The sequence below is a fragment of the Phaseolus vulgaris genome, chromosome 3, assembly GCF_000499845.2.
Source record: "Phaseolus vulgaris cultivar G19833 chromosome 3, P. vulgaris v2.0, whole genome shotgun sequence".
Lineage (NCBI taxonomy): Eukaryota > Viridiplantae > Streptophyta > Magnoliopsida > Fabales > Fabaceae > Phaseolus > Phaseolus vulgaris.
In genome coordinates, this window is record NC_023757.2 from 15,410,194 (window position 1) to 15,423,392 (window position 13,199).

The following is a 13,199-nucleotide window of genomic DNA, read 5'->3' on the forward strand; positions in this document are numbered from 1 at the left end:
AAACTAAATAATTTATAATTTATTTAGTTTTAAGAGGGAAAATATAGATTAACAAAATAACTTAATTTCATTAAATTATAATTATTTAGTTTGAGAGGGATTTTTTTTTTCAATGGCATAAATGAAAATATAAATAATAAATAAATCTTCATTTTAATAAAATAATACTCTAAGGGATAAATAAAATATGGTAAAGGATAATTTTGATTGATGAAAAAAAACATCTTTTTGTGCTCCCTTCTTATCCCAACTTGTTGAATTTGTATTTTTTTTGGAAGATGTATTTGTTTGTGATGTCTACCAACTTTATTCTCTTTTATCTTGTACTTTCTCATGTATCCAATCTTCTCAAGTCATGTTTTTCTTTGTTAACTCACTTCCATTGTCTTTATTCTCATGCAAATAAAAAAAGGGTTAAATTATTAATTAGATTTACATTTTAAAATTTTCTAATTCAGTATCTAATCTATTTTAGTATGTACTATTTTTTCATTTTTCTTGATTCTATCATCTAAACTTGTAGTAACTAAAAGAAATTAAAATAATATTCATAAAAAATAAAAAATAAATTTTCACTACAAAAAAATCATTAAATAGAAAGTAGTTTTAGAAACAGAAATAATTTATTGCTATATTGACTAAATTGGATATTATTTAAGAGACTAAACAAAATTTTGGTTTTTAAATTAGTTTTTATTATTAATAAATAGTTTCTAAATTGGTATCTAATTAACTAGGAAGGTTTTAACTACTAATTATCAATTATCTAAATTCTAAATTTGGTAGTAAAAACTTTGGTACACTACAAGAAAATCATTAAATAGAAATAATTGATAGTTAAAACCTTGGTAGCTAATTAAATACCAATTTAGAAACTATTTATCAATAATAGAAACTAATTTAAAAACTAATAATTTTTTTAGTCTCTAAAGTGGTATCTAATTTAGTCACTATAACAACTACTTATTTTTTGTTTCTAAAATTGGTTTCTATTTAATGATTTTCTTCCATTGGTAACTAATTAAATACCAATTTAGAAACTATTTATCAATAATAGAAACTAATTTAGAAATCAAAATTTTTTTAGTCTATAAAATAATATTTAATTTAGTCAATATAGCAATTAATTATTTTTTGTCTCTAAAATTAGTTTTTATTTAATAATTTTCTTGTAGTGTTTATTCACAATTTAAATAAAAAAATAAAAAATTGTAAGTTTATAACATCATGTTATTTATAAAGTAAATAAATATGTAATTTAGTCCATGAAAGATTAAAATGGTGACTGATAGGTCTTAATAATTTCTTTTTATGTAAATAAGTTTGTAAGCATTACTTTTTGTCAAATCTTAAGTTTTATTATAATTTAATTGGTATTTTTTAGAATTCAAACGTAAATCATGTTTTTGTATCAGAAAATGAAGACATATTTAATATAGGACAACTAATTAATGATATGTTTATTCCAAAGTTTTGTGATGAAATTTTGAAAAAGGAAGAGAGCTAGAGGATGAAATTATATCAATGAACATATTGTTAATCCTGTGAAGATATTTTGGATCTTTCAATATCAAAAGTTCATAAAATTCATAATGGTGGAAACGACATAAAGAGCTTATTAGAGTGAACAATAATGTTATTGTAGATACTATTTTTGTTGAGCCCGAAGAAGAGAGTTAATAAATGTGACAACGGTTTTGAGTTTATGTGTGATTGTTGAACAAAACTTCAAAAGTAACACAAAAACTTATATGTCAAAAGATAAATTATTCAAGGATTTATTTATATGAAAACATTATTCTAAGACGTATCAGTTAAGCTTCTAATATTTTAGGATCAAATTAAATATTCACTCGTTACAAAAAGTGTAATAATACTATATTTGTAAGAATCAGATTTTCAATAATATTGTAAATAAGTATTAAATTTTAATAAATAAAGTCGAAAAGAATTGTTTTTTCAAATAAATAATTCTTGATGATTTAGATATTCGGTTGTAAAGGTGAAAATATATACAAAAGACACACTGATAATCAAGTTAGAACTCAGTGATTCGAATATTGATTGTTGTTAAATAAGTACATTTGTCTCAAATAAATGATGTGTGTTTATAAGAATATCAGGTGAGTTAGTGTTTATTATGACTTCATGAGTTAATCTTTTGATAAAGGGAGAGTTTAATATATTTGTTATGTTTAATTGATTATCTTAACACGAAATTTATCTTTTCGTAATCGACTCGATTTTGCTTACTTCGATCACTCTCGTAACATGTTTAATTTTAATATTTTTAAAAATATTTAAAATTTAAAATAATAAAATAATAAAATAATAAAATAATAAAATAAAAGAGCCAGATTGAAATTAAAATTGTTTTAAATTTAGAAGAAAATCTAACATATATATATATATATTTATCCTCATGGAAAAAATCAGTAAAACATACTAATCTTTTGCAAAATTTAAACTTGTAATATTTTAATTTTAAATTTATATTTGACAGCTGATATCAATAATGGGTATAGTGTAATGGAATATGTTAATTAATTTTCTTTAAAAATAACTAATAAATAACGTTCTGATTATACATAATATACAGGTGATAAGAAAAATGGAAGTTAATTTAATATTAAATTTAAATAATGATTTTTTGAATATTAACTTTAATTGAAGTGACACTTTACTTAATTTGGTTGAACCAGATAAATGAGATGAAAGTCTAAAGTAGGAGTGATATTTTCCTCTTGTAAACTTGTTAGACATGAAGATCAAATTTCAATTCCAAAAGCTGAAGGTGGAAGAAAAAGAAATGTTTTGCTTGAAAGTATGGTAATGGAGTTTTTGGGTGCATTATTATTATTGCTGATGAGATATTGCAGAATGAGTTGGCTTAGACAGAGAGTGTGTTATTCTTATTGCAGGTGAAGAAGTTGAAGTGATGGAGAAGAATCCATTGTTGTGCACAGTGTTGATTCATAAATTTTTCATTATCATTTGTTAGTAGGTTAGCCAACAACCAGCTCATTTATTAACTTGTCTACCTCAATTATCATCATTGTACTTCCCTTCAATCCAGCCCCCCCTCTCCCCCTCCCTAGATTTTTTCTAGGTTAACAAAATAACAAAAGATATAAAATCCTTTTTTCTTTTAATTCAAATTACTTTATTCATAAATTAATTTGTTAAAACATATTGATTCTTCTACAATTAAACCTTTATAAATTATAAGTAAATTAATTTTAAGGGATATTTACATAAATGGTGCAGTTTTCATTATTTTTATCGAATTGAGAATTTTTTTTATAAAAAGTATATAAGTCCTACTTACAAAAACTATTTTGAAATGATAATTTTCATAAATGATTTTGAAATATGCAATTTTCATGTAAATGTTTTTATCCACTTGTCATTTACAATGTTAATATATGTTCAATTACATTCTACACAACATTGACAAGGTTTATGAAATTCTATTTCATCTAGTTTGAAATGAAGATTACTAATCAATATATATGGGTCTAAACTTCATTTTTGACCCAAACATGCACTGTAAACAATAATAATTCAAAAAAATATTTTTGTTATCACACTACAATTGAGGAAGTTGTCCATATAGACAATGATGAATAATTTGCTCCATAATTTTTCTCCTTTAATAGTAATATGTAATTAGTAACACTCATTTAAATTTACACAATTACATTATATTCACATAACCAATTTCATTAATTAATTAACTCAACTAAATATTTCACTACATTAAAATGATAAATTCTCCAAAATACCAATTACAAAACAAAGAAATAATTAATTACATCATCTATGATTTAGGTGACATCTTTAAATTTTCTCAAATTGCATCTAATTATATGTAATTTCATTAATTAATTAAATTAACTAAATTTTAAGTAATTATTTTAAATTCTTTGTTTATATTAAATTGATAAATTCTCCAAAATACCAATTTCAAAATAATGAATTAATTACCCTAAACTCTAAATAATTAATTGCATGTTTCCTTTTTCTTCTCTATATGATAAAACAAAAAAAAATCAATTAATTGCATAGTTTAAAACATAAAAAACATAAAAGATTTGAAAACATATATGCAAGCACAAATTCATAAAAAAAAATAAAAAATCAAAACTCGTCTTTTGAAGCAGAAGTTCAATACACAACTGAAAAAAAAGTTAACGTAATAAAAAAAATCTTCAAAAAACACGCGACTTTAGTGTAATTGTAAAAAAAATAAAAATATGGAAGTATGACTTCTAATTTGAAAAAATATATATGATTAGAAGAAATTTGAAAAGCAAACACTACTTACTCGTATAATTTTTCATTTTGATAAAAAACAAACGAAAATTACATCATTTCTTTAAATTTCCCTAATTTTAACTTGTGGAAAATCTTATTTCGCTTTTTTTTTTTTTTTTTTTTTTTTTTTTTCTAAAATCGTTTAACGAAAAATTTCATTCAGACAAATAATTGGTCTTTTGTGGTTAGCTTTAAAAACTTAATGAAAGTGACTCTAATCAAATTACAGATTACATACTAAATAATACCCAATTTCTAATGAGATAAATAACTTCGTAGCATTTTTTTTTTCACAGAAAATGGCAACTGAAATCAAGTATGAATGTTCACTCATCTTATAAATTCCAATATAAAATGATACATTTTAATAGATAATTTGAGGGTGATATACTAAGCTTAACTACCATTCTTTAATTTTTTTGAAATTTGCAAAATAGTCCCAATTAATCTCTTTTCCTCCGAAAGTTTCATGAGCACTTCACCTACCTCCTTGTCATCACTGAGTTGTGTTCTAAGATTTCATGATAATGGCTGGTTTGGAGAGACGAGACGGTGATGGGAAACATTCGTCAATCTCAGGTTAAAAAAGTAAAAAGGGTTCACTTTGTAATTTAAAAATCTGAATGTTGAATAAGCTTTCTGCTAAAGATCTTCTGTTAATTATTTTATTATTAAAGAAAATAACTTTTTCTATTCATAATTACAAACAAAACATTGATTTACTTGGTAAATTACAAAAAATGCATGAAGTTAAAAAAAAAACTGTTGAACAATTTGATGATAAAGTGCAAATAATCATAAATTTCACTTTCTGATGTATGAAAACTTATTTTCAAAAGATTATCAGTTTGTGTCTGAAAACCACGGAAATAACTAAATAATTTTTCTAAAAAAAGAAATAAAATTTATTAATTTCGGCTTTCTCAAACAAACACATTCTTGTCTTTCACCAAACAATTACGCTGTTCATATATTTTCTCATCTTACATTAAGCTGTTTCTCAAGTCACCACCATATTCCTACCGTTTGAAAGGAGACATCGGAAAAAGGAACATCCAATCAAGCAACCACTTATTGAGCTATTTGTTTCTTACAACCGTGAATTTGCCTGCTCCACAGGGGCACTCTGCAATATAATAGTACAAAATCCATCAGGGGGCAACACAAATGGCAAAGGAAACTCAGAATTATCTTCGAAGACAGCTAGTTGAATTCAATAATCAGGCAACAACATTATATTTGAGCTTAGGTTACTCACCAGAGGAATTCCTTTGGCAGCTCTTGCAGCCAAGTTGGCACAAGGTTTGAAGAATTCTCCATACAACTGTGACCATTTCTCCAATTTTGAATATATGTACTTGGATCCAAGACTGTCAGCCCAGAATAGGATACCTCCCCTGTGAAATCAATCCCAAAATTAGAACAAGTACAAAGTTTTGATAAGTGGCAAGTAAATAACAACAAGACAAACCTGTAAGGTGGAAAACCCATGCCCATGACAGAGGAAATATCGAGATCAGCAGCTTTGACTGCAATGCCTTCGCCAAGGACCCGACAAGCTTCGTTCACCACAGGAAAGAATATCATCTCAATGATGTCCTTTTCTTGTAACTTTACAAGCTGTCCAGGTTCAGATTCACAACATCATATCCAGAGGAATTTACAATAAAATTTGACTTTAAATTGTGCTTCCTCACTAGCCAAAAATATGCTATGAACTAGGAAGGGTTTAAAATACCTTAGGATCAACGGAGACACCAGTAATGCTCCTAGCCTTCTCAATATAGTTTTTCAATTCAGTATCAGGACTAGCCTTGCGTTTATCATCATACAAATAAAACCCTTTTCGAGTTGTTTCGCCTGTTAGAAGCAAGTGTTAAACAAAGAAAGTCGATTAGTTTAATAGAATAAAATGGAGCATATAATTGTTATGTAAATATTTTCCACATAGATATAATATTGTCAGAATTCCAATTGATGCAGGAGTTTATCTCTACCAGCTCTCTTATCTTCCTGCAGAAGGGGAATGAGCATTGATTTATAAGTTCTCTCAGGAAAATTCTCAATAAATTGCATACCAGTAGCAATCGCCACACCAAACCCAACGAGGTCAACCAATCTGCAATAGTAAATAAGTGTCAAATCATGCACTTCAAGAATTGATAGAGAATATCAAGAACTTATCCAATCACTAATACCTAAAAGGCCCCATGGGCATTCCAAATTTGCTTATTACTTCATCAATTTGATAAACATCTGCACCACGTTCAACAAGCAAGAGACCGGCTTGGGTATATGGGAAGAACATCCGGTTAACAGCAAATCCTGTGCAGTTTCCAACCACCACCGGAGTTTTCCTTATCTTCTTTGAAATATATAACAAGTCAACTATCACTTGAGGAGAGGTCTTGTTGGTACGCACAATTTCCAGAAGGGGCATAACATGTGCAGGACTAAGGAAGTTACAGGTCAGATATTTAAATCAGCTGAAAAAAATAGTAACCTAATAAAAGATCTCACCTAAAAAAATGGGCTCCAACAATTCGATCTTTAGACTTGGTTTTCTCTCCAATCAGGTTCAGGTCAATTGTGGAAGTGTTACTTGCAAGTATACAATGAGGTGGACAATACTTTTCAAGATCAGCAAAGATCTGCTGCTTTAAGGAAACATTCTCAATAACAGCCTATCCAGACAACAAACACCAAAAAGAAGTTAATTTCCCAAGCAATGGATAACATGCAACCACAATCCTGATAACAGTAAATAAGCAAAGTTTAATTTGCATTTCATAATACAACCTCTATCACCATGTCCACATCTCGGAAGCTTCCATAATCAAGGGTACCTTCTAGAAGAGAGACTGCCTTTTCAAATTTTTTCTGGGTCAATTTACCTTTCCTAACACGGCTCTGTAAGTTTGCTGTTCATGGGGGAAAAAAATTACTTGTAAACAGGTAAACAGCATCGTTTATTTCTTAATTAAAAATGCAGATTGAATAGGGACTGATGAGAGCCAACTCATAAGAATTATTCTCACCTTTAATCCTATTGATACCAGCATCTAAGAACTTCTCATTTACTTCTTTTAAGATGACAGGATAGCTGCTAAGAATTAAAGCTGTTGCTATTCCAGAGCCCATTAGTCCTCCACCAAGGATGGCAACCTTCTTGACGTTTCTTGGAACCAGACCAAGATCCGTAACCCCAGGTATCTGTTCATGTCAAGAGGTATTGAAAAATTCATATCTGTAGAATTTATACAAAAATTTAGCACTCAGAATCAGGCTAGATAATTCTTCTTCACAGCCATATTTATCCATATAAAAATTGGATTGAACATCTGACCCTAACCCAATCACAAAAGCTAGATGAGGGAGGAAGGATTGCCCAAACCTTAAAAAGAGTATTGTGACTATCTTACTAGCTAATGTGAGGCATCTTAACACCCCCTCACCTCCATAGTCTGATGTTTGCAAGATTAAACAGTTGTGGGTAACCCTACATCAAGACTACATACACTTTGATAACATATTCCATGTTTTGAAATTAACAGTAGAATTATAAGATATAAATGGCTGGAAGGAACACAGAGACTGAGACATGAAGGGGGAAACGATGAACAAATTTAGGCCCTTCGTGAACATCTTACATGATTGTTGATAATGCACAAGAGAACAAAATTTTGATAATTCAATTTGACAATCATTGTCAACTAATTGACCAACAAAAATAAGATCACTAGTGAGACTAAGTGAAACGAACACATAGTTAAATATGATGAAATATCTATCAACCATTGCTGTGATAGTTAAATGGTTTTCATCTCCAGTATGAATTTGGAGATGTCCTAACTATCTTGTGACATTTGTAAGGGTTTCAGCATTGTTGGTCATATGATTGGATGCCCCAGAGTTAAAATACCAATAAGAATGGGTAGAAGAAGATTTCCCCAAGAGCCCTAAAGCAGAGAAGCTGTAATATCATCCGCAAACAAATTCAGGGGTCCAAGTTTGAAGGCGGGTAAGAGCATTATGCTGCACATTTCCTGTATGCACACAAGCAGAAGAAGCACCAACCGAGACAATAAAGGTTGTGGCAATTTTTTTGGTATGACTTATTGGACGTTGTTTTATGATTTGACCATCCTTCTTGCAGTAATTGCAGAATTTTTTAGAAAGCGTGAAGCAAAAGTCTAAGTCCTTTGCAACAGAAATATTGAATAGTTCTCAAGACCTGTTTTCTAGGTTTGCTTTGCATGGTGTATGCAACTGGAAGAGATATTGTTCTTCGTGAAGTTCGTTTAGGCATGCATCCAAGGAACATACAGTATCTCTGTTCACAAGATTGAGTAGAATACCTTCAAAATCTAATCTCAACTCAATAAGAAATTAATCTCGTTTAGTAGTTTCATGAAAATTTTCCACTACAGTAAGACCTTTAATTGACAAATCTTCATAAACAATGTCAATGTATTCAGCCCAAAAAATCAGAGTAAGGGAGACTTATTTCAAGTTCAACCCAGAACTTTCTAGCAGCGTTATTCTTTCTACACACTTTCTTTAGATAGACCAATATCATGGCTGTAGTGCTGAATGCTCTAAAAGATTGAGGACAACATTGGGATCAACAGAGCCTATGATGACTTGTCTTTGATTTACCACTTGGCGTATTTAGTGTTTGGTTCATCCTTATCGAGAGAAGAAATGCTATAATCAATATCACAATTCCTTACCTTTGAGAAATATCGAGAACTGAAATGCTCAGGTTGTGTACCAACTAGATGAACCAACTAGATGTCGTAAAGAATTGAGTGAACATTGAAAAAGGGACAGAGGACAAATGAACTTATTCTAGAGTAGGACAGATATGAGATAATAAATACAAGAGGCAAGGAATTCTGGGCAAACCTAGGTAGGATCGCACCTCAGACTAAAATTATGTTAAACTCTGAAAAATTGTAGGTCCAAACTACGTGTTCATCTGGAGAATATAATGGCATAAAATTTCAGCCTTGAAAAGTAGCTGAAGACAAATGCTAACCTACATCTGTGTTATCCTAATTAAGTAGATAACGACATAATTATGTAATTACAACTAATTAAGGAAATAATTACAAAATCAGCAATCATATTTAAGGGGATAGTCACAATTCCAGCTGCGGGATCTGCTTGAATGAATGGCCAAATATTCTGAGGGGATATGTTCAAAGAAAGTCATTGGAGGCACAGATGAGGAGGGTATTGGCAAGGCTTTTAGTCCGTGTGAAATTGATAAAAGGATGCCAAGAAGGACACTAACAGAATTTATTAAAAGGGATACCGTGGTAAATAATATCCCTGAAGTTATTTTTAACAAGGCTAATGATAGTGATTAATTCATGTAATCAACCCCATCTATTGGGATAAAGTTATAGTTTTTGTATCAAGATGAGTCAGGATTCAATGAAAATAGGAAAGATTAGAATAGTCTTTCTTTTCAAAACTTTCATCAAATTCAATACAAAATTTACAATTAAATCTATATAATGTGTCAGCTTTCAATGTATAAGTTTATAACAAAGTTTTAAGCAGGAAAATGAACTCTCTTTATCTCTTAATAGTTTTGTCACTCGAAGGGCGAGAAATAAGTGTAAAACTAAGACTGAAAACCCTAACAAACCTTGGACGTTCCTCTTTGAGCAAAAAATATGTGAACTAAGCTTTTGCAAGTGTCTGACTTTACAAGTATTTCAGATGCTTCAGCTTCCTACAAAGATCAAAGACAATGTCACAACACATTTCTGCAGCCACAATATGAAGGGGCAAAGGGTATACCAGAGATAGATAACAACCTTCCAGAGTCCTGCACGGGGACCAGCAACTACTCCTGCTTCAATAACATCAATGCAAACCAAAGGATGCTGGAGGTTAGGAGCCCATTTTCGAGCCTGAGCTCGAGCAAATTTCAAAATCTCTAATGCTTCCCCGAGGGGTTCCAATTTGTCAGTCTTATAAAGACTAGCGATCCATGGTCGCCGATGGCCTACAATATCCAAGGCCCACTGTCGTGCAGCTTTCACCAGATCATCAGGTGACATCAATCCATCTACAAGCCCCAGACTAAGAGCTTCCTTCCCTTTAACTGGTTTAGAAGTCTTAATTTGAAGTAAGAAAAAAAAGGGGTGAAGAAATTAATTGAAAATCATTGGACAAGCACATTGTAGTCACAACTCTTGAATACTTTCCTGTAAAAAAAAACATAATTCAACACAAAGTGGAAAGCTGAACAAAAAGCTTGCTGATGTTCAGTTAAGTTCAGTTCAGAAAATTTCAAAGATGGGACAGTGAATGTGCTGGTTGACTGATCACCAACCTTGAGTTTGAAAACATAAGCTTTTTTCTTCAAATTGAACAGAATGGAAAGTTACAAAAAATAAGCATAAAAATATACAATACCAGCATCATTTCAAGTGCCTTTGCTAAACCAACAAGACGAGGAAGTCGCTGTGTTCCTAAAAGACAATTCAAATTTTATATTGACGATACTAAAGAAAAAGGAAATAAGAAAAATAGTCATAAGACATGCACTGTTCCTCATGGTCTAATTTCTTTTCTATTTAACATTTTCTTTTTCAAATTATGCTAGGCCTAACTAATGTGCAAATTGAGGTATTAAACTAAATTTGTATTTAATTAATGAATTCATTAAAGCATGTAAAACTTAAAACTTAAACTTCAAACCCCTTCCTCTATAACTAATCCCACTCAACAATGACCAGTAAGAGTGGTTAAACTTATCTTTCCAAAACAGAGAATAAACAAAAAGAGTTGTATAGAGATACATTCAATTTGAATTCATACACAAAATACAAGTAAATTTGATGAAAACAGAGAAGAATCAGTTACTAGTACTACCTCCAAGTCCAGGAATTATTCCAAGCTGAAGTTCAGGCAAACCAAGCTGAGCAGTTGGGGTTGATAACCGAGCATTGCACGCCTATATGAGAAAGAATGAGTAATAATTTGTAGAAATTTACAAACAAAAGTTTCTCTTTCGTAATTAGTTAGCAATACGTACCATTGCCAATTCCAAGCCCCCACCCAAGGCAAGGCCATCAATGGCAGCAACCAATGGCTTCCTAGCCGCTGAAAAAAAAGAAGAAAATAGATTTAAGATAGCACAGAATGAAAAATAAATAGCCAATAAAAAATTTCATAAAAAGAAGACGTACCTTCTATAGTATCAGTGATGATTTCTACCGATAACCAACCAGGTTTTGGACGCTCTATATGAGGAGAGAGGAAAGAGTTAGAAAATGTCTATGAATGTAACTACATTAGAAAGACACTCCCAAAAGAAGTACCTTTCGGCTCTTCATCACCAAATGCAGAAATATCAAAGCCTCCAGAAAATTTTCCCTTTGGACCTGATAAAGTAACATAAGATTCAATTATGATGCGATTAGCCACAAGCTAGTTGGCCAACAAATATCTTTAGTTAAGTCCAAAACCAGCCTGCATTCATTTCCCATTTGTTCTTGCCAATACTAACAGAGCATCTTAGTTCTTCACAATTTGAAACTTCGGTGTTTGTCAAAATGCTCCCATCATATCACAGGAGTATATCTAGCCCAGGAGTGAGTAAAGATGACGTCCACTCTAAATGGTTTGACCATCAACGTTTGTACAATAGGATTGGTCATAACAAACTAACAACTATGAATTTCAACGCTTTCTAACTCTTTCAATTTGGTCAAGAACAACTATTTCAGTAGATAAGATCCTATATTAACCCTTGGCAATCGCTAAGGGTACCAGGAGAATGAGGATTTGAGTAAAATGTTATAGACTCAAGTGGTGGTTAGTTATCTGTGCCATTCTCCTTTCCTTAGTTCAATTTCGATTTTGATTTGTATATTACATTACATTGTCCACTGCCAAACCATCGTACTGATTTCAATGTCAAACCCTACCAAAGAAACAAGCTTAATAATTGCCCCTTCCCAGTGGTTTGAAGTAAAATATACCTGTAACAACAAATGCTTTGACATCGTTTCTGCCTAGAGCCTGATCAAAATTCTGCTTAAGACTGCGTAACACTAGAGAGAGAAAAGGAGATACAGAAACAGAAGGAAAAATTAGCAACACAACATAGAGTGATATTCAGCAATAGAAATAGAATTGAAAGGGTCAAAATGTACCATCATAGGAGAGAGAATTAACGGGAGGGTTGACGATGGTGATGACGGCAACCCCATCAGGCCCTACTTCCATGAGAGTGTGTCCTCTGCTTCCCATTGTGCTGCCACTCTTTTTTACTTCTCAAGAATCAGACTTGAAGAAGAAAATAAATAAAAAAGAGAGATAATTTTTGTTGAAGATGGTGATCACTATGCAACATAAACAATCATCTCACATCACATCATATCAACATAGATCCCACATCAAGTATTAATGATTCTATCTACCTTTCCATAAATTTGTTAAAACCACCTATGGTTCACAAAACCACCTCATAAAATACTAATGGTTAGCAATTCATAAATTGAATTATTAGACAATAAGTTATTCGTAAATTAGTCAATAAAATAGTTGAAAGATATAAAATAACATAACATAATTATGAAAAATTTATTATGCAAATAAAATTTATATTTTTAAATAAAAATATATTATTATATAATTAGAATTTTGGATTTATTTAAATAACTAAATGTTTATTAATTTTAAAATTGTATATATTTTATTTGAACAATTTATTTTATTTAAATATTAATTTAATTTAATTTTAATTTTTTTTAAATTTATACTTTTTAATTTAAATTATTGCTATATTCATTTTTTATAATTGATATTGTGTATAAATTTTAAATACTATAATGGAATGAAATATTTGTTATTTC

At 30.3% G+C, this 13,199-nt stretch overlaps 1 protein-coding gene across 1 annotated transcript; it reads right to left on the bottom strand.

Moving 5' to 3' along the window:
• Window positions 1-5,198: 5,198 nt before the first annotated feature.
• On the bottom strand, window positions 5,199-12,828 carry LOC137806776 (peroxisomal fatty acid beta-oxidation multifunctional protein MFP2-like). Its single transcript, XM_068607051.1, has 18 exons — window positions 12,498-12,828; window positions 12,324-12,395; window positions 11,661-11,723; window positions 11,529-11,582; window positions 11,375-11,442; window positions 11,212-11,293; window positions 10,753-10,808; window positions 10,149-10,451; window positions 9,977-10,063; window positions 7,356-7,530; window positions 7,117-7,238; window positions 6,838-7,001; window positions 6,516-6,770; window positions 6,315-6,436; window positions 6,056-6,177; window positions 5,789-5,937; window positions 5,576-5,714; window positions 5,199-5,443 (listed from the first exon to the last, which is right to left on the bottom strand). The coding sequence occupies exons 1-18, from the start codon at window positions 12,592-12,594 to the stop codon at window positions 5,408-5,410; spliced, it is 2,166 nt and encodes a 721-aa protein (XP_068463152.1). The 5' UTR covers window positions 12,595-12,828; the 3' UTR covers window positions 5,199-5,407.
• Window positions 12,829-13,199: the final 371 nt, after the last annotated feature.